This window comes from Lithobates pipiens, unplaced genomic scaffold (genome assembly GCF_037356315.1).
Source record: "Lithobates pipiens isolate NorthernLeopardFrog02 unplaced genomic scaffold, aLitPip1_a1.2 Scaffold_13, whole genome shotgun sequence".
NCBI lineage: Eukaryota > Metazoa > Chordata > Amphibia > Anura > Ranidae > Lithobates > Lithobates pipiens.
In genome coordinates, this window is record NW_027507718.1 from 149,435,652 (window position 1) to 149,459,130 (window position 23,479).

Below are 23,479 nucleotides of genomic sequence, written 5' to 3' on the forward strand. Positions count from 1 at the left end.
TAGCGGGTGTTAAAACTGCCCTGCTAGCAGCCGCATACTGCCGCTAAAAATAACGCCACTTTACCGCCGACGCCTGCACCACCCCAGTGTGAAAGGGGCCTTAGGAAAACCAAGTGGTCTTCCACCCACGTCAGAATCTGTAAGGCCAAGGTTAGAAGACACTTGCTTCTTGTGTCCCCTTGCCTTGAGAGGTACGCCACTGCCGTGGCTTTGTCTTGTGCTTTGGAATTGCATGCATTATCACCACAATTGTGCCCTCAATCCCAAAAAAACATGCAACATGCCATGGGATGCAATTATTCTCATCGGCTCTTGAAATGTGAGATTCTGCTACAACTGTGTGGTGCTGCAAATGCAAGTTTAAAAACTGCGCTAAGCTTGTCAACCAAAAAAGGAGCTTATTTTGGGTATCAAAAATATTAGTAAAGTTACCTACAACAAAAGAAAAGGGACTGTTTTGTTTAGCACCCTGAAAGCCCTTATTCATAAGGTTTTCTCCTAGTGATCACTGTCCACATAGAACATGCACAAGTTTTGTGCCCTCGTTCTAAATTACAAACTCACTATCCTAGATCACAGGTTTTAAGATATAGCGTGTTAAATGCGTCCTGAAACCGATAGCTTTCACACCAGATCCAGGCTTACCGTAGCTTTACTAATGAGGAAAACCGACTCCTGACTAGCCAGCGACAGCTCCGGGTCATACTTCATTAACGCTTTCACTCGCGACAACGGCAACTTCACAAGCTTCAGTACCGGGGCAGCAGCACATTCGGCTTTATCACCCGCATGCCTGTCATTGAGATCAACATCAGAAGCGTCTGCATGTCTTACAGTGGTATCCAGTACAACTGCCTCTTCCTCCGCTGCCATCATACGAGCTGAAAAAATTCCTTCCAATAACACGCGCCGATCGAGTATGACGTTGAAAGGGCGCGCCAACCTGTGTTTACAAGACTGGTTTCCCCTCAGATTAGCGCAGAGTGACGTTGGGACACAGGTCATTCAAAAACATTGTACGCCCTAATGTCCAGCACCCTATACCCGCTTGCTCCAGCAGACTTTTCTGCTCCGTTCGCTTCCATATATCCCTAGCAAATGGAAACGAATCCGTTCCTAAAGGGTAAAGTGTGACCACGTGATGGGGGTATGTTACTTCGCGTTGGCTTGACGTAAGCAACACGCGCCCACACAGGAAGGTGTAGGTTTACATAGCCCTTTAGGTGATCGGCTATGTTGCACTAAGGTCGATTTATTTGAACAGTGCTCCTAACTACATTTTTTTTGGTTCTTTAAAAAAAAAAAACGAGTATAACCTAAACATGCAGTCAGGTTCGTACTCGCTTCCACGTAAGAGTCGGAGCCTAGGTCGGTCTGGTAGCTCTGATAGTTCTGAGTATAGGTCCAAGAAGAAGCAAAAAAAAAAGTTTCGATCCTATAGCAGAGAACGAGGTCAATACCGTTCCAGCAGTTGGCAGCGCACGGAAAGAAGAAGGTCCCGCAGCCGTAATAGAAATAGCGTCCGGAGAAAACCCAGGTAAGAAATGTAGACATTTGGCTGGTAACAATACAGTAAAACAGTAGTTGTTTCACTATTATAGTGATGGTAGAAAAATCATTTGAAGCAAAGTATATACAAAGCTGTATGTAATTTGGTGGTGCAAACAACCAGTAATCCCTTGTAAAGCGCAGATTTGACCAGCTGAAGCAAAATCTTGTTATGAATTCCTGTATAGTGCATGTTATAGGTCTTGCTGCAGTGACCTAAAGCAGCACTTAAACTGTAGGTTTCTAAAGGGAAGTTTACTGTAAGGGTCTGTGCACTGTCACCCCCCCCCCCCCCCCCTGCAATAATTATCACCACCCCCTTTTTTATTTATTTTTAAAAGTGGTTCTAAAACCATAACTTTTTATTTTTTTTCCTTTTAATAAGTGGATGGGGCCACGTCCCGCTGTCAATGTATGCAGCAGTGAGGCTTGAGAGAGAGCACACACGAGTGGAAACGTCTTCCTGTGGGGTCACCAGACATAGAGGAGAAGCCAGGAGCGCCGGTGTAACGACCTATTCCACGACCCATTATTGTTTGCTACAGAGGTGACGTTCTATCGCCGCCATCTTGCTACACCCCACACTTGTCCACAGTAAGGATACAGTAAGAAGGGGGAAAGCAGCCATGTTACACCCACTGGAGTTTTGCATTTTAGACGTATTTATAACACTAAAGTGAGTTTCTATAGTGAAATACAGTACTTAGAACTCAGTCTGACTGCTTAGATGTTGATTTTTAAAAAGCAGAAAACTTCTGTCAGATTCGCAAACCTGTGGGATGAGCAAGGTTGCCGCTGCTTTTAAAATTCAAGATCTAAGTAGTCAGACGGCGTTGTAAGTACTGTATTTCACTATATAAACTCACTTTACTGTTATAAATACATGTAAAATGCAAAATTCCAGTGGGTATAACAACATGTGCGCTTTTCCCCTTCTTAGTGTATCCTTACTGTGTGCTAGGGATGAGCTCAGGTGTGTTCGCATGGAACACGTGCAGAGCCCACCAGGAAGTCGGCGCAGCACTTCGCTAATCACAGGCAGTGAGACATTGCCCCGATGTGTGGCTGCAGAGATTGGGCAATGTCTCACTGCCTGTGATTAGCACAGAGCTGCTCCGAATTCCTGGCAGGCTCTGCATGTGTTCCATGCGAACATGCCTGAGCTAATCCCTACTGTGTACGAGTGTGGGGTGTAGCAAGATGGTGGCGACGGAGCGTCACTTCGGTAGCAAACTGCGATGGGTTGCCGAATATGTCGTTACACCAGCAGGGGACCTGAGTAGAGGAGGTTAGGGAATGGTCTCTGCAATTTCATTTGGGTAAGAAAAAGTGCAGCACTAATTATGTAAAGCAAGTAAAAGTAAATTTTTGTACATAAACACCTCTAAATGATGATATTAACCACCTCGCATCCAGGTCAATTCTGACATTTCTCTCCTACATGTAAAATTCATAATTTTTTTGCTAAAAAATTACATAGAACCCCCAAACATTATATATATTTTTTTTTTTAGCAAAAGACCCTAGAGTATACAATGGACGGTCAATGCAACTTTTTATCTCACACAGTATTTGCGCAGCAATTTTTCGAACACGTTTTTTTCAGTTTCATGCTTTTACAAAAAAAAAAAAAACGTGAAGTTAGCCCAATTTTTTGCATAATGTGACAGAGGAAGATAAGCTGAGTAAATAGATACCCAACATGTCACGCTTCAAAATTGCACACGCTCGTGGAATGGCGCCAAACGTTGGTATTTAAAAATCCCCATAGGTGACGTTTTACATTTTTTTTACTGGTTACATGTTTTGGGTTACAGAGGGGGTCTAGGGCTAGAATTATTGCTCTCGCTCTAACGTTCGTGGCGATACCTCACGTGTGGTTTGAACGCCGTTTTCATATGTGGGCGGAACTTACATATGCGTTCGCTTCTGCGTACAAGCTCACGGGGACAGGGTCGCTTTACATTTTTTTCTTATTGTTAATTTTATTTTTATTTTTTTAGTTTGACACTTGAAAAAAAAAAAAAAATGTGATTACTTTTATTCCTATTAAAAGTCTCCACGCTTGTGAGGGTCATTAAGAAAGTGTCTCAGTTGGAAATACGTCCATAAAGGGCAAGATAGGTCTGGAGCCCGCGAGGGTATATCAGAAAGGTTCAGAAACGTCCCATTAGAGAAGAAGTGTTTTGCCTGAATCTCGTCATGGGGCCAAAATTCAGTCCGAAAGGAGGCCGATAAGCCCATCGGAAAGTCTGGATTCCGCCTGATTGGGGTCAGGGGACTCTGTATCGAGTTGAGTTGGTGTAGTCTGCATGCCTTCTGGAATGATTTTAGAGCGCTTCCAATGAGCGGGTGCTGTTTGCAAGAATGGGGGGTATGGTTTGGAGCTATCCATGGTAGCGAGCTTAGCGGGAGTCGTGTAAATTCCTGTTCTATGTTAATCCATGCTTTTGAACGTCTATGAACATTCCAGTCTATGATACACGCTAGTTGGCACGCCTAATGGTATTTGGCCACATCCGGTAGTCCTATACCACCTTTCAGTTTGGGGAGGGTGAGTCTGTCAAGGCTGAGTCTGGGACGTTGCCTTCCCCAGAGGAATTGACTAATGGCAGCCCGATATGAGGCAAAAAATGTCGGGGGTACCTGGATGGGAATAGTCTGGAAGATGTAAAGCAGGCGTGGGAGAATGTTCATCTGAAGTATGGCAGCCCTACCAAACCAGGAAAACATACCAGACGACCAGGCTTTAAGATCCTTCTGAATGTTTTGAAGTATGGGGATGTAATTGGATGAATATAGGTTGGATAGGCGGGTCGGTAGCTTGATTCCTAGATATGTAATGGCGTAATTTACCCATCTAAAAGGGGAATTTGCTTGACATAGCGAGAGAGTATCTGGGTGCAAGGAAACATTCAGTTCTTCCGATTTGGCGAAGTTAATTTGGAGGTTTGATAGGGTTTTAAATGTGGCGAAATCTGCGAGTAGGTTAGGAAGAGACGTGTGGGGGTCTGTCAGGAATAGGAGGATGTCATCCGCGAAGGCGGCAAGCTTGTAGGTGGAATCTGCTATTGCAACCCCTTTAATGTCGGGGTTGGCTCAGAGTCGTTGAAGCATCGGTTCAAGAGTTAATACAAATATCAGGGGGGAAAGGGGACAACCTTGGCACGTTCCATTTGACACGGAGAAGGCGTCCGACAGGCTGCCATTAACCCGCACTTTCACGGTTGGGACTGAATAAAGGGCCAAAATAAATCGGAGCATACGATCGCGTAGTCCTATCTTTTTGAGAACTTCTGACATATAGTCCCAGGCCACCCTGTCGAACGCCTTCTCCGCATCAAGGGATAAGAAAAAACCTTGTTGTTGGGAAGATGATAACCAATGATGAATGTTGATGGCTTTGGTTGTATTGTCTCTTGCCTCTCTGCCCGGAATAAAACCTACCTGATCTAAAGAGACCAGGTTGGGCAGGAGAGGCAAGAGACGGTTAGCTAATATTTTAGCTAATATTTTAGCGTAGATTTTTAAGTCTTCGTTTAGCAGGGAGATTGGCCTATAATTAGTCACTAGGGAAGGGTCTTTATTCCGTTTGGGAATCACGGAGATGTGAGCTGTTAACAGGTCTCTAGGTGGAGAGTCACCAGAGGCTAGGGAGTTGGAAGGCTTGCAGAAAGTGCGGTTTAAGGGAGTCTATGAAAGTCTTGTAATACCCCGTCGTTAATCCGTCTGGGCCTGGGCTTTTACCGGGTTTCAATTGTTTAAGCACTGTGTCCAATTCCGTCGGTGATAAGGGTCTTTCCAAGTCCATTGCGACGTCCTCTGACAGAGGATCGGGGCTGTAAGTAGTAAGGAAGTCTTCAATCATGTGAAGACGTGAAGCGTCACGTGTGAGGGATTCAGTGGGGCATAGATTATATAATTGGGAGTAGTAATGTACAAATTGGTTTGCAATTTGATCATTAGCCGTTAGTTTCTGTCCTTGAGGGTCAGTTATAGAGTGTATGGTCATAACTGCTTTCTTCTTTTTGAGAGCCCTTGCTAGAAATTTACCAGCCTTATTGCCGTACTCGTAAAAGGTTTTATGTGCGAGGGTATAGTTTCGTATTATCTGTGTGTTTAGAGTTTCTAAAAGCTCTTTGCGGGCTTGAAGTAACTCTGGGAGGGCTGCCAAGGCCAATGAGTTTTTGTGGGCGTTTTCCAAAATTGTGTATCCGCTGTGACAAATTGGAGATGTGGGCGATCCTATCTTTTTTTCCTTTTGGCCGAAATTGCTATAAGTTCTCCCCTTATAGTACTCTTGTGCGCTTCCCATAACACCATAGGGGAGATCTCTAGCGAAGAATTTTCTTGAAAATAGAGTCAGTCGTTGGGTTATGTTGGTAGTAATAGTTTCGTCCATAAGTAATGATGGGTCAAGTCTCCAGATCGAAGATCTGTTGGGGGAGTGTGCTATGTCTACAGTCAATGACCCACCGGGTTGTGGCCTGAAAGATACATGGGGTGGATCGAGGTAGCGTGGATTGATGGTAGATCAGCTTGTGAAATGAAAATGTAGTCCAGTCTGGAATACTTATTGCGGGGAGTTGAGTAGAACGTGAAATCTTTAACATTGGGGTTTAATGTTAATGTTTAATGTGTTAATCATGCACTGCTAGTTCACGCAGTCGGTTCTTAATTGTCTTAAGTGCTCTATAGGGTATAGATGAAGTGCCGTTCGAAGTGTCGAGGGAAGGGTTAAGAGGGACATTAAAGTCCCCTCCCAGGATTAGCATACCTTCCTGGAAAGTGGCAAGTTCTCATAGTCGCATTAAAAAACGGGACTTGACCAGTGTTGGGTGCGTAAATATTGGCTAAGGTGACAGGTTTACCATAAAGCGTGCCTTTGACAAAAAGGAACCGGGCTTCCTTGTCAATACAAGTATCCTTGATTTGGAACGGGCAGTGTTTCGCTATCAGGATGGAGACTCCTTTTGGTTTTTGCAGAATGGTTAGTGGCATGAAAGGAGATAGGGAAGCGAGAGTTAGAGAGTTTCGGTGTTGACCCTGTTTTGAAATGCGTCTCCTGGAGAAAGGCTACGTCTGTTTTGTATCTATGGAGTACGAGTAAAACTTGAACGCTTTTCTGGCAGGTTTAACCCTCTAACATTTATAGACACTACGGTAGTGAGTATTTTGGTGGATCGGCGTTGGGGTTTCGTCATTGTTTAAGGGTCAGATTGGACTACTTTCTGTCTTGAAGTTGATTTTACAATAGTGTAAATGAACAAGCGGGGGATGTGAGAGGAGCAGGCCCAGAACCAAAGGCGGGAGACTGGACAGGGGCGGAAACCGAGAGGGCAAAAAGATATTACCTGTAGATAGGGAAAGGGGGAAGGAGGGACGGATGGGCTTTGGAGGGTATTGGATGATTGAAACCAAAAGGGGGAACTGGTAGGCACAACTTGCGATGACTCCCAAGTTAGGCCGATGTTAGGGTAGTTGGATATTAGCAAGAACCTGCTTGCTAATCAATTGGAAACAGATAAACTGATTCCAAACAAATAAACCAAAGTGAGACAGTGGGAAGACACTAACACAACAAATGCAAAAACTTAAATTATAGGTCCACTGAGCGGGGTTGGCTGAATTCAGCGGGTAGTGGTGAAAGTCAATAAAGGGTGTACGCTAGCCGACTGGAGAGAAAATAAAGAATAGATTAAGGGAGGATATCTGATCAGGCAAGGGAGCATTTAAGCATAGGCTAGGCCAGAAGCCTGGGCCTGTAAGAAGCAGATAAGGGATTTCTTCAGTGGTTCGGCCAGGTCAGTACTATTGGTGGGGCAGTGGGCAAGCCAAGTGAAAGAAAGGGGAGTTTTCAGAAGGGGGTAATCCCAGTAGACCGTGAGTTTTTTATTTTTATTTATTTTTTATTTATTTTATTTTTTTTCCCTTTTTTCTCTCCTTGAAGACCTTGAAAAGATAAAGGGAGATCACTTAGTAATCAAGGGAGAGCCGGAGGGGGTTATGCCAGTTATATTTACCTACAACCCTGAATACTAAGGCCGCGTACACACGGGCGGACTGTCTGCCCAACTTAGTCCGCCGAAACACATTTCAGCGGACAGTCCGCTCGTGTGTGGGCTTCAGCGGACTTTTTCAGCGGACAGTCTGGCGGACTAAGTCTTTCGGAATGTTGGAAAGACTGTCCGCTGGACTCGCATTTGGGCGGACAATCCGCCCGTGTGTGTGCCAGTCCGCCCAACTTTTGAAATGAGCGTATTTTTTCCGCCCGGAGAAAAGTCCGCTCATTTCGAGCAGGTATCCAGGTAGGCGTGGCCTGCGACGGAGACGTCGCCGCCTGGTATAGACTTAAAGGGGAACCCCAGCGCCGAAAAAAATCGGCGTGGGGTTCCCCCCTAAGTCCACAACAGACCCTCGTCCGAGCACGCTACCCGGCCGACCAGGAAAGGGGGGCGCCCCCCCTCCTGAGCCGTACCAGGCCGCGTGCCCTCAACATGGGGGGGTGCCTTGGGGAAGGGGGGGGCGCTTCCCGACAACCCTGGCCGTTGGTTGTCTGGGTCTGCGGGCGGGGGGCTTATCGGAATCCGGGAGCCCCCTTTAATAAGGGGGCCCCCGAATACCGGCCCCCCACCCTATGTGAATGAGTATGGGGTACAATGTACCCCTACCCATTCACCTGTAAAATAAAAGTACCAAAAAAAACACAACACACGAGATAAAATACTTTATTGCACAGCTCCGGGGTCTTCCGTCTTCGCCGGACTCCTCCGCTATCTTCTTGTAGCTCTTTTGCTAGCGGAGGAGTCCGGCTTTCTTCCTCCCCGCCGCCGGCCTCGTCTCCCGACTTCGGGGGTCTTGTCCCCCTCTTCGGTTCTTCTGCCGGGCCACCGCGCCTTCTTATAGCTCTTTTACAGGCGGTGGCCCGGTCTCCTTCTCCTTCTTCTCCTTCTTCTCCTTCTTCTCCTTCTTCTCCTTCTTCTCCTTCTTCTCCTTCTTCTCCTTCTTCTCCTTCTTCTCCTTCTTCTCCTTCTTCTCCTTCTTCTTCTCCTTCTTCTCCGACGATCTCTCCAGCCGGAATGCCAGAGCCGCGCTGCGCGGCCACTTATATAGTGACAATGGGGTGGTGTCAGATGGTATATGTCACATGGGCTGGTCACATGGGTTGATGTCACATGGGGACTATGACATCGTAAGGGGGCGGGGTCACCATGTGACCAACCCATGTGACATATACCATGTGACACCGCCCCATTGTCACTATATAAGTGGCCGCGCAGCGCGGCTCTGGCATTCCGGCCGGAGAGATCTTTCTTTGCTGAATTTAGTTCTACATTTGAGAGCGATATGTTTAAGGCTTGACATTTTTTAGGGTGAATGTGAAGACCAGAAAATAATGCAAATTCATTTAGTATTGGAATTAGGTTGGGGCCCGATTTATTATTGGAGAAGAAAGAAATAGAAGGATATCGTCCACAAATAGACATAATTTATGTTGGTAACTGCCAATTTTAATTCCAGTTATAGTGGGGTCTGATCTAATCATTTCAACTATTGGTTCTATTAGGAGGGCAAATAATAGTGGAGAGAGTGTACATCCCTGACGTGCACCTCTATTTATACTAAAGGATTCAGATTTATAACCTGCATATTTAACATATGCTTTTGGGTTATTATAAAGGGCCATAATTCAGTTTATGAAGTTGGGGCCAAAACCCCATTTTTGTAGAGTATAATACAAGTTAGGCCAGGAAATGGAGTTGAATGCTTTCTTGAGATCTAATGAAAGGAAACAAGCTGGAATTCGACATGATGTGGCAATCAGTGCCAATAGTGCCGCTCTACGTATGTTATTGCTTGCTTGACGTGTTGGCATAAAACCAACCTGATCACAGTGAATTAGTGATCCTATTGTATCTTTAAGACGAGTAGCTAGAATTTTTAAAAATTTTTTTAATATCTATGTTTATCATGATGGGGCGGAAATTTGTGCATGATGTTTCACCTGAGTGTGGTTTTAGAATCGTGCAAATAGCTATTAGTGATTCTTGTCTAAAAGATCTATTATCGGGGGCGTGGCCTGGATCCGATCCGAGATGGACGCTTAGATCTGGAGCTCCGTCCTCGAGGCCAGCAACTTAAGCTTTACAGCCCCTTTTCCTACCCCTGACATGGTGAGGACACCCAGAGCGACCTCCGCTACACGGTCCAGATCGCCCAGGGGATCCGACGACCTCTCCGCCCGTCCAATTCCGGACATATTCCGGGCGCGGCCCTCAGGTAGGATGCAGGCCTCCCAGGCAGAGGCGCGCGACGGAAGATCCCAGAGTGCCAGCCCTAACAGGCCAGAAGCACTGCTCCCCGCTGGCCCCAGAATCGACCGGCCTCCCGGCCCAGCAGCGGCGGTGAGCATAGACGACCTCCGCAGCGTGGCCGCAGACATTAAGAACACACTTATGGCTGCGATTTCAGACATGCGGTCGGACATACACGCCATGACTTTACGGGTGGAGGAAGTTGAAGCGACTCAAGCGAGACAAGACACCGCTTTATGCCATGTGCAACAGATAACGGAGTCCCACGCCGTTCATCTTAGGGACATCAACAGACATTTGGAGGACTTAGATAACCGCGGAAGACGCCGTAACCTCAGAGTGAGAGGCATACTGGAGACCATTGAACCCTCCCAGCTATCCCAGACTGTAGCCATGCTGTTTAATGAGATCTTAGACCGCCCTCCTGATACTCAAATCAACTTTGAGCGTATTCACAGAGCTCTGCGACCAAGAGGGAGGGAGACAGACCCCCCCCCCGGGATGTGGTCTGCTGCCTCATGGACTTTCCACTTAAGGAGCAAATCCTCCATGCAGCCAGGACACACGATCGAGTCGCGGTGCAGGGAGCCACTGTTAAAATTTACCAAGACCTGTCGGGTATCACCCTACAGAGGAGAAGGGAACTTCGCCCCCTTCTGGAAGCTTTGAGGGCTAGGTCCATAGTCTACAGATGGAAGTTCCCATTTGGTCTGACAGCTTCTCATCATGGCAAGACAGCGATCCTTAGAGTGCCGGAGGACCTGGAACACTTTTTCTTCACCCTGGATATACCGCCTGTGGATCTGCCAGACTGGTATAGTGATTTCCGCCTCTCCACACTTTCCCGTGCTTTCTCCATGGATGGCATAGCAGAGGCGGGAAACTTCAGCTTGGGCCGCCGACGCCATCATCCCCTCCCTCCTCGCTCGCCTTCACATGACACCGGAGCGCCGAGGAATGGGAGTCCCTCGGCCTCTCCAGCACACAGCAGAGCCAGGATCCATTGATCTACTCATCTCTTCTCTGCTCACTGCTCCCATCTGACTTTAAGGTACTGTGCATTGCTCCCTGTTTAGTTGCCTTTTGTCTTTCTCCCCTTGTTTTTGGCTCTGCTCCAAGTATTATGACTTACCCAATGCTCCCCAAGAACTGTTATATCAAGCCCAATCTGCCTGTTTCTTAGCTCGCCACCGGCTCCTTTGTTGCCCCCCTCTTTTTTCTTTCTCCCGCTCCCCATAATGCAGATCCCCTGCACAACTCTGTCACTGTTCTACCTGTGCTCCTTTTCCCCTCCTCGTCCCTCTACCCAACAACTTTTAAGCGATGTCGACATGATGCCGTATCTATGGACAGATTTCACTTTTTGTCATGAGACTACTCCCACTATGGGCTCCCTAATCAGAGACATCAGGACCACTCCAGCTCGACAAACTTGGATTTCTCAGACTACTGGAGCACTACACAGGACTTCACCCTGATTTCCCGGACTGCCTTGTAATGGTTATTCCCAGGTGTAGGTTAAAACCGGTACTTTGCTCCTTTTGTTGTTGGATTTACTGATATGCATTACTCTCTAACCACCCTACCCCACTTTACTACCCCCTACCCTTTTCTCTCTGCTCCCCTATTACCCTTTTTCTCCCCCTCCCTCCCCTTCTTCTCCGTCCGCTTTTTTCTTTTTGTCTTATCACCCGCCCTCTAATATCCCTCTGTCAATTGCCGGCACACTAGGGGTCCCTGAGCCCTAGGCTCAGACTCCCACTGGTTTCCTATGGGGATCGGGTGTTCTAATTAGTTATGTGTTTGAGCAGTGGGGCAGATGTAATGTATTTTAGTATGTTTGCAGGCATGGCTGGCTGGAGGGATGCAACACTTGGGCTAGAGCCTCCTCTAGCTTTCCTTACCTCAAAGGCGCCGACTTTGGCTGCCGGTTACAGTGATACCCCTGACGATCTCGGCAATCGCCGTGTCACCTTTCTTCCCAAAGCGGATATGTATTTCTGCGAACTTACTACAACCCCATGGGATTTAGACCTGAGTGTGGCCTCCCCTGATCTAGCGATACTTCTCTGTGAGGGGTGACATACAGAGGAGTTGCTGTATTCACATTGATGCTTACTTGTTTTTGCCCTATCTCTTCAAAGAGCGAGTCTTTCCCCTCCACGCACCCTATGGGGATGCCTTGAGTTTTCGGAGCCGTTGTTATGTTAACCATATATATAATGTTCACTATGTTACTTTTTCACCAGGCTGGTCAGATGGGACGCAACTTTCCAAAATGTGTTCAGGTATCACATGTTGATCATAGAATTTCGCAATGACTGCTTAATGTTTATATGTTTATTTACTTGGCTCCCCACACTCCCTATGTTATCTCACCATACCACTGTTTCACCGCTTCGCAACCCTCTTCACTATATACCTCCCAGAAACCTGCGGGGTATCTTTCTTTCTGTCCCTCAAGTTGCTTAATGCTACTGTAGCTCTAATACTGTTTATCTATCTCTGGTATCTGGGCCATGACTGTACAACCTTCTCATATGTTCACTCTGGGGAAACGATAACAACTCTGCTGTACGACATGAAAACCTCACCATGGTTACCTTAATCTACACAGGTGGGCTAGCCCTTTCCTCTGGTTTCCCCTACTATAAAATCCTCGGCAGGACCGATAGCCCCTCTCTCGGTTCGTACCCAGACTTTTGTCTCCCAAGTGGGAAGCTCTGGTAGCTCTCCTGACCTTGACCGGTTGCCTCTATTACCTGACGTAGGTGTGCGGGTCATACCCGTCAACCGGTGTAATTTCTGCTACTCCTTGCGGAGTACCTCCCTTTCTCACCCCCCCTCCTACCCCCCTTCCTATACCTACCCTACCCTCTTCCCCCCTCCCTTTCTCGGGTCTCTGGCTTCCCCCGGCTTTCTTTTTTAAATTTACTGTAGGGCCCACTAGCCAGTCACTATGCCGCGCTCCCAACTCAGTTCGGCCCCCATAACGCTCAAAATTTTATCCCGAACGCTCGGGGCCTTAACATCCCCGAGAAACGCTCCCGAGTACTTTCCTATGCAAAACAAACTAAAGCTGAGGTAGTCTTTCTCCAGGAGACCCATTTTTGCGCGAAGCATGTCCCAAAATTGTCCAACTCGTACTACCCTCTGGGCTTCCACGCCACCTCTCCATTAACTAAATCTAAAGGGGTATCTATTCTGCTCTCCAAGAATTCGTCAATCTCAATTACTGATTCCCTGTTAGATGAACAAGGGAGGTTTGTCTTTCTGAAAGGTACATACAAAAACAGACCTGTCACTCTAGCAAACATATATTGCCCTAACTCGCTACAAGTCCCCTTCCTAAGGGCTATATTTCGACACTTACTTTCCTTCCAAGAGGGAATCCTACTACTAGGGGGGGACTTTAATCTGCCTCTAGATCCCCTGATGGACACCTCTTCGGGAACATCACATCTCACGTATAGGGCGCTCAAACAAATCAGGCACTGCCTCCATGAACTGAGTGTACATGATACTTGGCGCATCATGCACCCCAAGGACAAAGATTTTACCTATTTTTCTGCCCCCCACAATAAATACTCTCGTATAGATTACTTTTTTCTATCGCAACATGACTTGTCATTACTCACGACCGCGACAATCGAACCAATGACGATCTCTGACCATCACCCTATCTCTTTGACACTCACGTTACCGGAGACAAACGACCGGACGTTTATTTGGAAATTGGACCCCTTTCTCTTAACGGACAAATCAGTTGAAGAAGATTTGAGGAAATGTCTCAGACTACTTCTCAGAAAACGACTCCCCAGATACCTCCAATATGACTCAATGGGAGGCCCATAAATGCGTCATTAGAGGTAAAATGATTGCGATCTCAGCATCTCTTAGGAAAGCCCGTAAGGCCGGACTTGCTGCCCTGTTCACTAAGCTGAGGAATCTTGAGGCTAGTCACAAACAAACATTGGCCCAACATACTCTAGAAGAATTAACTGACACAAGAGCTCTGATAAACGAAACCCTGAACCTTAACGTTAAGAAAAAATTTATTTTGTCTCAGAAGCTCTTTTATGAACAGGGCAATAAGTGCGGTCGTTTCCTTGCCCAAGCACTGCGTAAACAGCGTAACAATAATGTAATACACCATCTACGTTCCTCCTTAGGCGAACTTATTACCCACAACAGAGACATTGCTAAGGAATTTGAAAAATATTATTCCTCCCTATATAACCTTCCAAACTCGGCTCCCGACTCAGACAATATGATTTCTTCCTTCCTTTTTTTTTATTTTTTTTTTTTTTTTCTTATACCACTCAGTAAGATTTGTTGTTTATGGATTCTAATCAGATTAGCTGTCTGAGTCTTTATCCTGTATTCTTAACATCATTGTGGCAAAAATTTCATTATCTTTTCCCAATCTTCTTTTTTTTTTTTTTTTTTTTCCCATAATAAGCTTAATTCAATTTAATATTTTCCATTAAAAAGAGAAAACACATACATATTTGGAAAAAAGGAAAACACTAAAAAAAAAACCCACAATAAACTTGATATCGACTTAGTTATCGTTGCCAACATATTCTTACTACCTTAACTATTTATTTGACGCCATTATTTGGTTAGATTTTCCCCCACCCACCCTTCCATCTTCTCTCCCATCTGTTGACATACCCCATACCCACTATTCTTTATTCCGTTAATGCTTGAGTATAATGCTTCGTCCTTTTAAATATTCTCCACTTTTCCCACGTTCTACGGTATTTTATCATTTTATTTTCCTCCATTTTTCTTAGGTATTCCATATTGTTGATATATTCTATTCTTTGGATCCAATCTCTAATCAGGGGTTGCTTCACCTGTAACCAATTTTTTGGTATTAGAGCTTTTGCGGCGTTGAGTAAAACGGGTATTAATGAATTTTGTATACTTCTTTTGAAAAACTTACTCGTTTTTACATCAACCCCCAAAAACAAACATTCCCCTGGGGTTAAAGGTATTATTTGCCCTGTTATTTTCTCTATATATTCTATTATTCTACTCCAATATTGGTTTATTACTGGGCATTCCCACCAGAAATGGAATATCGTTCCCGGTAACCCACATTCTCTCCAGCATAACTTCGAGTTGGATGGTGCCATTCTATGCAATTTATCTGGTGTTAAGTGCCATCTCATTAGGCATTTATAATTTACTTCTATTGATCTTGTGTCAAATACAGACTGATATACTGAGTTAATCATTAGGGTCTCGTCGACTTCGTAGCCCAAGTCCCTCTCCCATTTAGCTGTAGATGGGATATGTCCTTGGCCTTCTATTTCCGATAAGCAGTCGTATAGCTGCGAGACACAATGTTTAACTGCTATTTTCTTTATACATAATTTTTCCATTGCTGTTAAGCTTTTTTCATTTCTTATTGGTTTTGGGATGGAATTAACGAAGTGCTGAATCTGGAGGTATTCCCAATCCTTCAATATTTGCCAATTATGCTTCGTCATTTAAATCTTGTTTTAACATTAACTTCCCCTCCCTTAAGATCTCTTTTAATTGTAAATCCCTCATTCGATTCCCTAGTGATGTGCCGTGTCCTGGTGTAAAAAAACTCGTTCCCTCCAGAGGGATTAGTGGTGAATTATATTGCCATTTATTTTTGCGCTGTATTGTGTCCCATTTTTTTAGTGCCGTTAAAGTGATATTGTGTGTCCTGCTACTAATTGCTCTAAATTTAGGTGGAATCCATATATTTTTTTTTAATTGTGACCCGATCAGTATCTCCTCCATTTTTGCCCACTTCTTTTTTGTATTTTGATTTGTCCATTCAACCAATCTTGTAAAAATAATTGCTAAATAATATCTGTGAATATCCGGTAGTGCCATTCCTCCCCTATTTTTTTTCCTGGTTAATAAACTAAATTTTATCCTAGGTTTTTTATTTTGCCAAATAAATTTGGAAAATAATGTTCTTATTATATTAAAAAAACATATTGGGATTTTTATCGGAAGCATTTGCAATTTGTATATAATTTTTGGCAGTACCACCATCTTCAGCACATTGATTCTTCCCATCCAAGATATTGTTCCTTTATTCATCTTCATTAATTCCGCTTTGACTTCGTTTATCAACGGGATAAAATTAGCTTGATATAACCCCCGAATTGATTTTGTCAATTTGATCCCTAGATAAGTTATTTCTTTTTTTTCCCATGTGAAAGGGAATTTATGCCGTATTTTTTCTTCCTCATGCAGGTCTAGTCCTATATTCAGGATAACTGTTTTAATTGGGTTTATTTTGAAATTAGAAAGGGCCCCGTATTCTTTGATCTCCTTCATCATACCTGATAGAGATGTTTGGGGGTTGATCAAATATAGGAGTATGTCGTCCGCGTATGCCGCCACTTTATGCTCTTCCCCCCCCAGTCTTATTCCTTCTATGACTGGGTTGTTGCGAATTTTTGCTAATAAGGGTTCCAGAGCTAACACGTATAGCAATGGCGATAGGGGACACCCCTGTCTCGTACCATTCTGCATATCAAACGCGGACGACATACTCCCATTTACCCCCACCCTGGCTGATGGATATGTATATAGATTGTTTACCCATTTTAGCATTTTGGGGCCAAGTCCCATTGACTGTAATGTTTCCATTATAAAGCTCCAATCGACACGGTCAAAAGCTTTTTCTGCGTCGATCGAGACCAGAATCATTGGAGGGTTGGTTTCCTTATCCTTCCCCATTAATAACAGCGTTCGCAGACTGTTATCACGGCCCTCCCTCCCTGGTACAAATCCTGCTTGATCTTCATTGATCAAATCTGGAAGTAGATTTTTTATCCTTGTTGCCAACACTTTTGTGTACAATTTAATATCTGTATTCAAAAGTGCAATTGGACGGTAATTAGAACAACTCGAAGGATCTTTACCCGGCTTTGGAATTAATATGATATTAGCTAGGAGTGATTCTTTCCTCGGGAGCTCCTCCTCTGCCAGTTTATTCCAGAGTTTGCATAACTGTGGGACCAACAGCTGTTTGAATTTTTTATAATACCTGATGGTAAAACCATCTGGTCCTGGGCTTTTCCCGTTGGGCGTATCCTTTATTGCATACTCTATTTCCTCTGGAGTAATTGGGGCCTCTAAGCTTTTAGACATTTCGGGGGTTATCTTTGGTAGGTCTGCCTCCCTCAGGTATTCTTGTATTTTGTTTTTCCTGATCTCCTTCTGATTTTCAGTCTCGTTGTTCCTAATTGAGTATAGGGCGCTATAATATGTTTTGAACGCGTTTGCTATTTCTGATGTTCTGTATTTTATTTCACCATTCGCGTTTTTGATTTTTTCTATATAATTAATAGTTTTTTTGTCCCTTACTATTCTAGCCAATTGTTTCCCCGGTTTATTACCCCACATGTATCTTTCTTTAGCTACGTGTTTATAAGTTTTTCTTGCTTCTTGCTCCAATCTATTGTTTAGTTGCATACGTTTATGTATTATTTCTTTATATATGTTTTTATCGAATTGACCCTTATGTTTTTGCTCTAATAAGTAAAGTTCATTTTTTAAATCGTTTAGCTTCTTTTCACTCTCTTTTTTTACCCAGGATCCTATGGATATTAATTTCCCCCTAATTAGGGCTTTGTGGGCCTCCCAGAGTGTAGCCCTTGGGATCTCCTCTAAGTCATTGGCTAAGAAATATTGTTCAATTTCATGTTTAATAGTGTTTTCTGTTTCCACGTTTTCCAGGAGGGACTCGTTTAGTCTCCATGACCCTTTACTATATTCTCTTCCTAGATCTTTTAATTTTATTATTACGGGAGCGTGATCCGAGAGGGTTATAGATCCTATTTTAGCTTCCAATATATTTTCTAGTAATTCGTGGTCTACAAATATATAGTCCAATCTAGCATACATGTCGTGTACTGTGGAATAATATGTGTAATCCTTTTTCCTTAAATTAAGTATTCGCCAGGTGTCCATTAATTGATGTTGCAGCATCTTCTTTTTCAGGGTTTTATGTTGTTTAATTTCGTGTACCATGCCCGCTGAAGTGCTATCTATATACGGATCTATGGCGAAATTTAGATCCCCTCTAAAAATTATATAGCCCTGTTTGCATGTTTCTAAAATGTTCAGCATTTTGTTAAAATATTTCTTTGGGCCTTTATTGGGACAGTATATATTTACCAATGTGTATCTAACTCTTTCTATTAGTCCTTTTACGAATAGGAACCTCCCCTGTGGGTCCGTTTTAATTTCTTCTACTTTCCAATTGAGTTTTTTAGAGATCCCGATTGCCACTCCCCTAGAGCCCCTAGTTGGGGTGTCTGCATAATACCACGTTGGAAAATTTTGTGTGTTTAATCTAATACTTAAGTCTAGAGGCAAATGTGTTTCTTGTAAAAACACGATGTCTGCTGTATAACCCTCCAGCTCCTTTAGTATATTATATCTTTTTTTTGGAGAATTCATACCTCTGACATTATATGTTGCTATTTTAATTTCTGGCATTATACGTATCTAACATTTTTTTTATCCTTTTTTAGTGGGAGCAATGGTTTCTTGTCAACAGATTTCACCCTCCCCCCCCCCACCCTCTGCCCCCCTCTCGCTCCCCCTTTACCCTCCTGTCCCACCCCCCTCCCCATCCCCCCATTAGATGTATATTTGACCTACTGGTCCGGGACCTATTATCTGGAATGTCCTCGTTCCAGTTATCCCTTGGCCCTAGGGTGGAATTCTGCTCAAAGGTGCGATCACCCATCCCGTCTATCTTTGGCGGGGTGGTTAATCCACACACGAAGGGCGCCCCAACCCCCACCGCTCCCTCCCTCCCCCTCATCGACCAGATAGAAAAACATCCCACCCTCCTTGGAGTGGAACTCCCCCCTTTCTACCGTTTATGTCTCTATCTTTCTCGCCTCCGCCCTATCTCCTCCCGAGAAGGGGCGGGACTAATTTTCGTCTCTGTTTCCAACTCTCCCCTCCACCCCACCCCCCGGAACCGGGATCCCCAATTTGCCACAAAATTCTGCGGTTTCTTCAAGAAATCTTAGTCTTGCTATGCGACCTTCCTTTCTCCCTATTAAACTTGCCGGAAAACCCCAATTATATTGCACTTCGTTCTCAACCAGAACTGTCAATAGCGGTTTTAGGGCTCTTCTCCTCTTCAGAGTTTCCTGAGAGATATCTTGGTATATCTGAATGCCATTTCCTTCATATCTTAGTGGTGCTTTTGATCTTATATTCTTCCATATTTGGTATTTTTCTTCTTCGTTTTGAAATCGCACTATAATATCTCGTGGCGTTTCTTGTGGGAGACCTTTAGGTTTCCTTATTCTATGCACCCTTTCTATTTTTATCTCATTGGTACTTTCTTTATTCATTAAAGGATTACAAATCTTCCTAATTATATCCGTTAGGTCCTCTCGTTGTTGTGCGTCTGGGACACCACGTATTCTTAGGTTTTTTCTTCTGTGTCTATTTTCTTGATTTTCGATCTTAAATGCTTGATCTTGCTGAGTCATTTTTAACCTTTGTATTTCTGCTTCCAAATTCTTTATTGTGTTCGTGTCTTTTTCCACTTTTTTTTCCACCTCTACCACCCTTTCAAGTATATGTCCTAGGTTCTGGTGTAATCTTTCAATTTCCACTTTCATGGTATTTTCCAAGGCTGCAAACATAGAGATTATCTCGTTTTTAGTGGGCAATACTTGAAGGTTTTCTTCTTGTGTCCGTTGAGATGTTAAAAATTCGACAGTATGATCAGGTTCAGTTATTAAGCCTGTTCCTTCCTCTGGTGGAACATCAAGTAATACTTCCATATCTTGTGCAGAAATATTTTGTGTTTGAAGTTTTCTTTTCTCTTTTCTGTTCTTTTCTCTTTCCCTTTTTTCGGTACTTTCTGTCTGTTGGGTTTTTATGTGTTGAGATTGAGGTTTTTCTGCCTGCTGTTTCTCTGTGACCGCCGACTGTGTAACATATTTATTCATAGCACCTGGGCTGGCGACTAAGCTCCGGCGTGGGGATTTCAGGGTAGCCCCTGCTTTAGCTGTTTTTCCCTTCATCTAGCACAGTATTGGTTAATCACCTCTATTGCTTTTGTTAAATGTGCCTCTTCCCCCTTCTTACTCTTTTTTTTTTTTTTTTTTTTTTGTTGTTATTTAATATCCACGGGTGTGAGTGATCTTCATTAGCCACTGCGATATTATCACTGTGTTTTTGTATTACCTTCGGTATGGCCCCAATAAATCCTTATTTCTGCCTCTGCATATTTATTTTTCCACACAGTTTTTTTTTTTTTTTTTTTCTTCAATGATCTAGCGAGATCGCATGAAATTTTTTTTCCTTTTTATTGAGGTAAATAACTTAATTTTAATTTACCGCTTCAATTACTTGCCAATACATTTACGCCCCAGAAAATGTGTGTTCCTAATTATATGTTAATGTTGATCTTGCAGGTTTACCACACAGTCCCAATCTTTGACAGAAAATACGATACGGAGTATTTATAACACTTTATACTTGTGTGTCCACTTACCCCGTAGTTTTTTTTTTTTTTTTTGGAGTATAACTTTATCTTCCTATTAGGTTCATTCAAGATCCAGCAGATTCAGGCTTTTTTTTTTTTTTTCCTAAGCACATTACATTCATTTATATGTTCTATAGGCAGTGTCTTACTTTGTCCAGTAGATGGCGTCCGGAGCTCTATGCAATCATTTCCGAGGCTTACCGAAGATTACCGAGCGCAGCCCTGCACTGCCCGCAGTGCCAATGGACCGGCCTCGCCGGTATACGAGCGCTCCAGCGATGGAATCTCCGAGACCTCACAGGGGAATCCAGTCCACCAACGAGGGAGCCGCACGGCCCGTTGTCCTGCGTTCCGGACCGAGGGGAAGGAACGAAGGGGGAAGGTAGGGGGGATACTCCTTGCGGAGGGAAGCAGCCAGGGGGACGGGTCGGAAGGGGGAGATCAGCAGACAGCTGCTAACGGCGGCGTTGTCCGTGCGATGGGGGCCATGGAGCTCCCACTAGGTGCAGACACGCACCATTACAGACTCCTCCCCCGGAAGGCCAGCGTCCTACCTGGTTCACCTTCGATGATTTCTTCCTTCCTTTCCCAGTTTGCTCCTGACAAGATTTCATCTGAAGCTTCGGAGAGTCTGGACTCTCCAATATCCCCAGTAGAGTGGAACCTCGCCCTTAAGAGCTTGAAACCTGGGAAAAGCCCTGGCCCGGATGGTCTGCCAGCAGTCTACTACAAAACATTTTCCGACTCATTGAGGAAGCCCTTCCTCAAAGCTTTCAATTCCCTTTCTCCTTCTTCCCCTTTTTCGCAAAGAATGCTAGAAGCTCACATAGTCGTAATACCAAAAGAAGGCAAAGATCCATCCCAACCCAGTAATTATAGGCCTATCTCCCTTCTAAATTCGGATATCAAGCTTTTTTCGAAAATTATAGCTAACAGGTTACTCCCTTTCCTTCCTTCCTTAGTTTCCCAAGATCAATCTGGTTTTATCCCTGGCAGGGAGACCAGGGATAACACAATTAAAGCCATCAACCTTCACCATCTTATTACAAGCTCCAACCAGAAAGGCTTCTTCCTTTCCTTGGATGCGGAAAAGGCGTTCGACAGAGTGTCTTGGAAATACATGAGGGCAGTGCTTCAAGCGATTGGACTGGGGCCTCACTTAATCGATTTAATTATGGCGCTTTATGCTAACCCAGTCACTAAAGTTAGAGCCAATCACACTCTGTCGGACGCCTTTCCCATCCGCAACGGGACGAGGCAGGGCTGTCCCCTGTCGCCCATTCTCTTTGTTCTAACCCTTGAACCCTTTCTTCGTAAACTTTCAGCCAACCCGGACATTCAGGGTATCAAGTCCTCACTAAAAGAATACAAATACGCTGCTTTCGCGGACGATATTCTGCTTTTCCTTTCTAACCCACTGATCACTCTACCAGTTGTGCTTTCTGAATTCAAGCAATTTCAATTTTTGTCGAATCTTAAAATCAATTTTGCAAAATCGTTTGCCCTCAACATCTCTCTACCCAGTACAGTGGTAGACCAATGCAAGGTGAACTTCCCTTTTATTTGGAAAGACGACTCGATTACATACTTGGGCATTCAAATCTCCACAGCCTTATCTGATCTATTTGCAAAAATTTTTATTCCTCTCCTAAATCAATTGACCAAAGATCTCAAAGCTTGGGATAAGCCAACGTTTACTTGGTTTGGCAGAGCAGCTATTCTAAAAATGAACGCCCTTCCACGGATGCTTTACCTGTTGCAGACGATTCCCATCCACATACCTACCTCCTTTTTCAATCAATACAGATGACTCTGTTCACAATTTCTTTGGAGTCAGCGCAAGCACAGACTTAGTTATGAACAACTTTCGCGCCCAAAGAATTTAGGGGGTATAGGCCTTCCAAACCTCCATAGATACTATCTCGCAACTCATTTAACCAGGATAGTGGATTGGAATGTGCACGTAGCTACTAAGGACTGGGTTTCTCTGGAAGCTTCTTTTTCAGCTTTGCCTCTTCCTTCCTTCTATGCCTTGGCTTTCCCCAAGCTGTGTTCCACCTGGCTTGACACAACATCCTCTCATAGGCCCGACCTTGAGATGTTTTCACCAAACATGCAGAAAATCGGATATCTCCTCTTCCCCTGGCCCCTTGACCCCCCCTGAAATTTAACCCTGATTTCCCACCGGGAAGGAAAACTGACTTTTTAGTGGACTGCTGGCCCACGACCCTAGTCAGAGCTCACCATTTTTTTCACAAGGGCAAACTTCAATCCAGAGCTCAGCTAGCGACCGGGAATGGTGACGCTCCCATCCCCCTTGGCAATACCTCATGGCTGCCTCTTACCTGCAGAGCATTGATAAAGACCGCTGTTGCTCCCGACAACTTTCCCCTTTTGAAAATCTATGCGTCCAAACCTCTCCCCAATCACGTCTCATTTCATACATACATACCCTGCTTTTCGCGAAGCATAGAGCAAATGATACTCCTGCTTGTGCAAAATGGGAAAGGGACTTGTCCATCTCACTCTCAGAAGAGCAGTGGGAGCGAATATTTGCTAACATTCACAAAGGGTCCGCTAACGTAAACACCCAAGAAAATGGTTTCAAGATTCAATCTAGGTGGTATCACACTCCTGAGGTGATACATAAATACAAACCCACTGTCTCTGAGTCCTGTTGGAGGTGCTCCCAGGATAAGGGAACCCTTCTACACATGTGGTGGTCCTGCCCATTGATCCAAACCTTTTGGACGGAAGTACATCGTCTGACGGAACAAATCTCCTCCTATACACTGGAATTTCACCCTGCTTTGTTCCTCCTACACCATTCCAGTTTACCACATTCCACTTATCATAAATCTCTTGGGATGCATCTAATAAACGCGGCGAAACAATGCATACCTATCCACTGGCAATCCTCCCGAGTTCCTACCGTCAAAGACTGGTTTTCCAGAATCCAAAAAATTGCTGAAATGGAGAAACTTATTAACATTTCTCATGACACCCCCTCTAAGTTCAGTATGAAATGGGCCCGCTGGTTGCATTTCCAAACTAAACAAGAATATTTATCCCTTATGTCCTCCCGATAGAA

The 23,479-nt window shown here is 44.3% G+C and overlaps 2 protein-coding genes across 5 annotated transcripts in view; one reads left to right on the forward strand and one right to left on the reverse strand.

Annotated features, from left to right (window-relative positions):
• POLE4 (DNA polymerase epsilon 4, accessory subunit) overlaps nt 1-1,142 on the reverse strand; it is a 121,178-nt gene extending 120,036 nt beyond the window's left edge. The window contains exon 1 of one of the 3 annotated variants that reach the window (XM_077475732.1): nt 646-1,141. In XM_077475732.1, the coding sequence (XP_077331858.1) occupies nt 646-1,005 (360 nt within the window). In that variant the 5' untranslated portion in view covers nt 1,006-1,141. Of the gene's footprint in view, nt 1-645 lie in introns of all 3 variants that reach the window. The other 2 variants (XM_077475731.1, XM_077475730.1) reach the window with 2 other exon arrangements.
• Nucleotides 1,143-1,174: 32 nt separating this feature from the next.
• CACTIN (cactin, spliceosome C complex subunit) overlaps nt 1,175-23,479 on the forward strand; it is a 666,706-nt gene continuing 644,401 nt past the window's right edge. For both annotated transcript variants that reach the window (XM_077475728.1, XM_077475727.1), the window contains exon 1: nt 1,175-1,537. In XM_077475728.1, the coding sequence (XP_077331854.1) occupies nt 1,323-1,537 (215 nt within the window). In that variant the 5' untranslated portion in view covers nt 1,175-1,322. The remainder of the gene's footprint in view (nt 1,538-23,479) is intronic.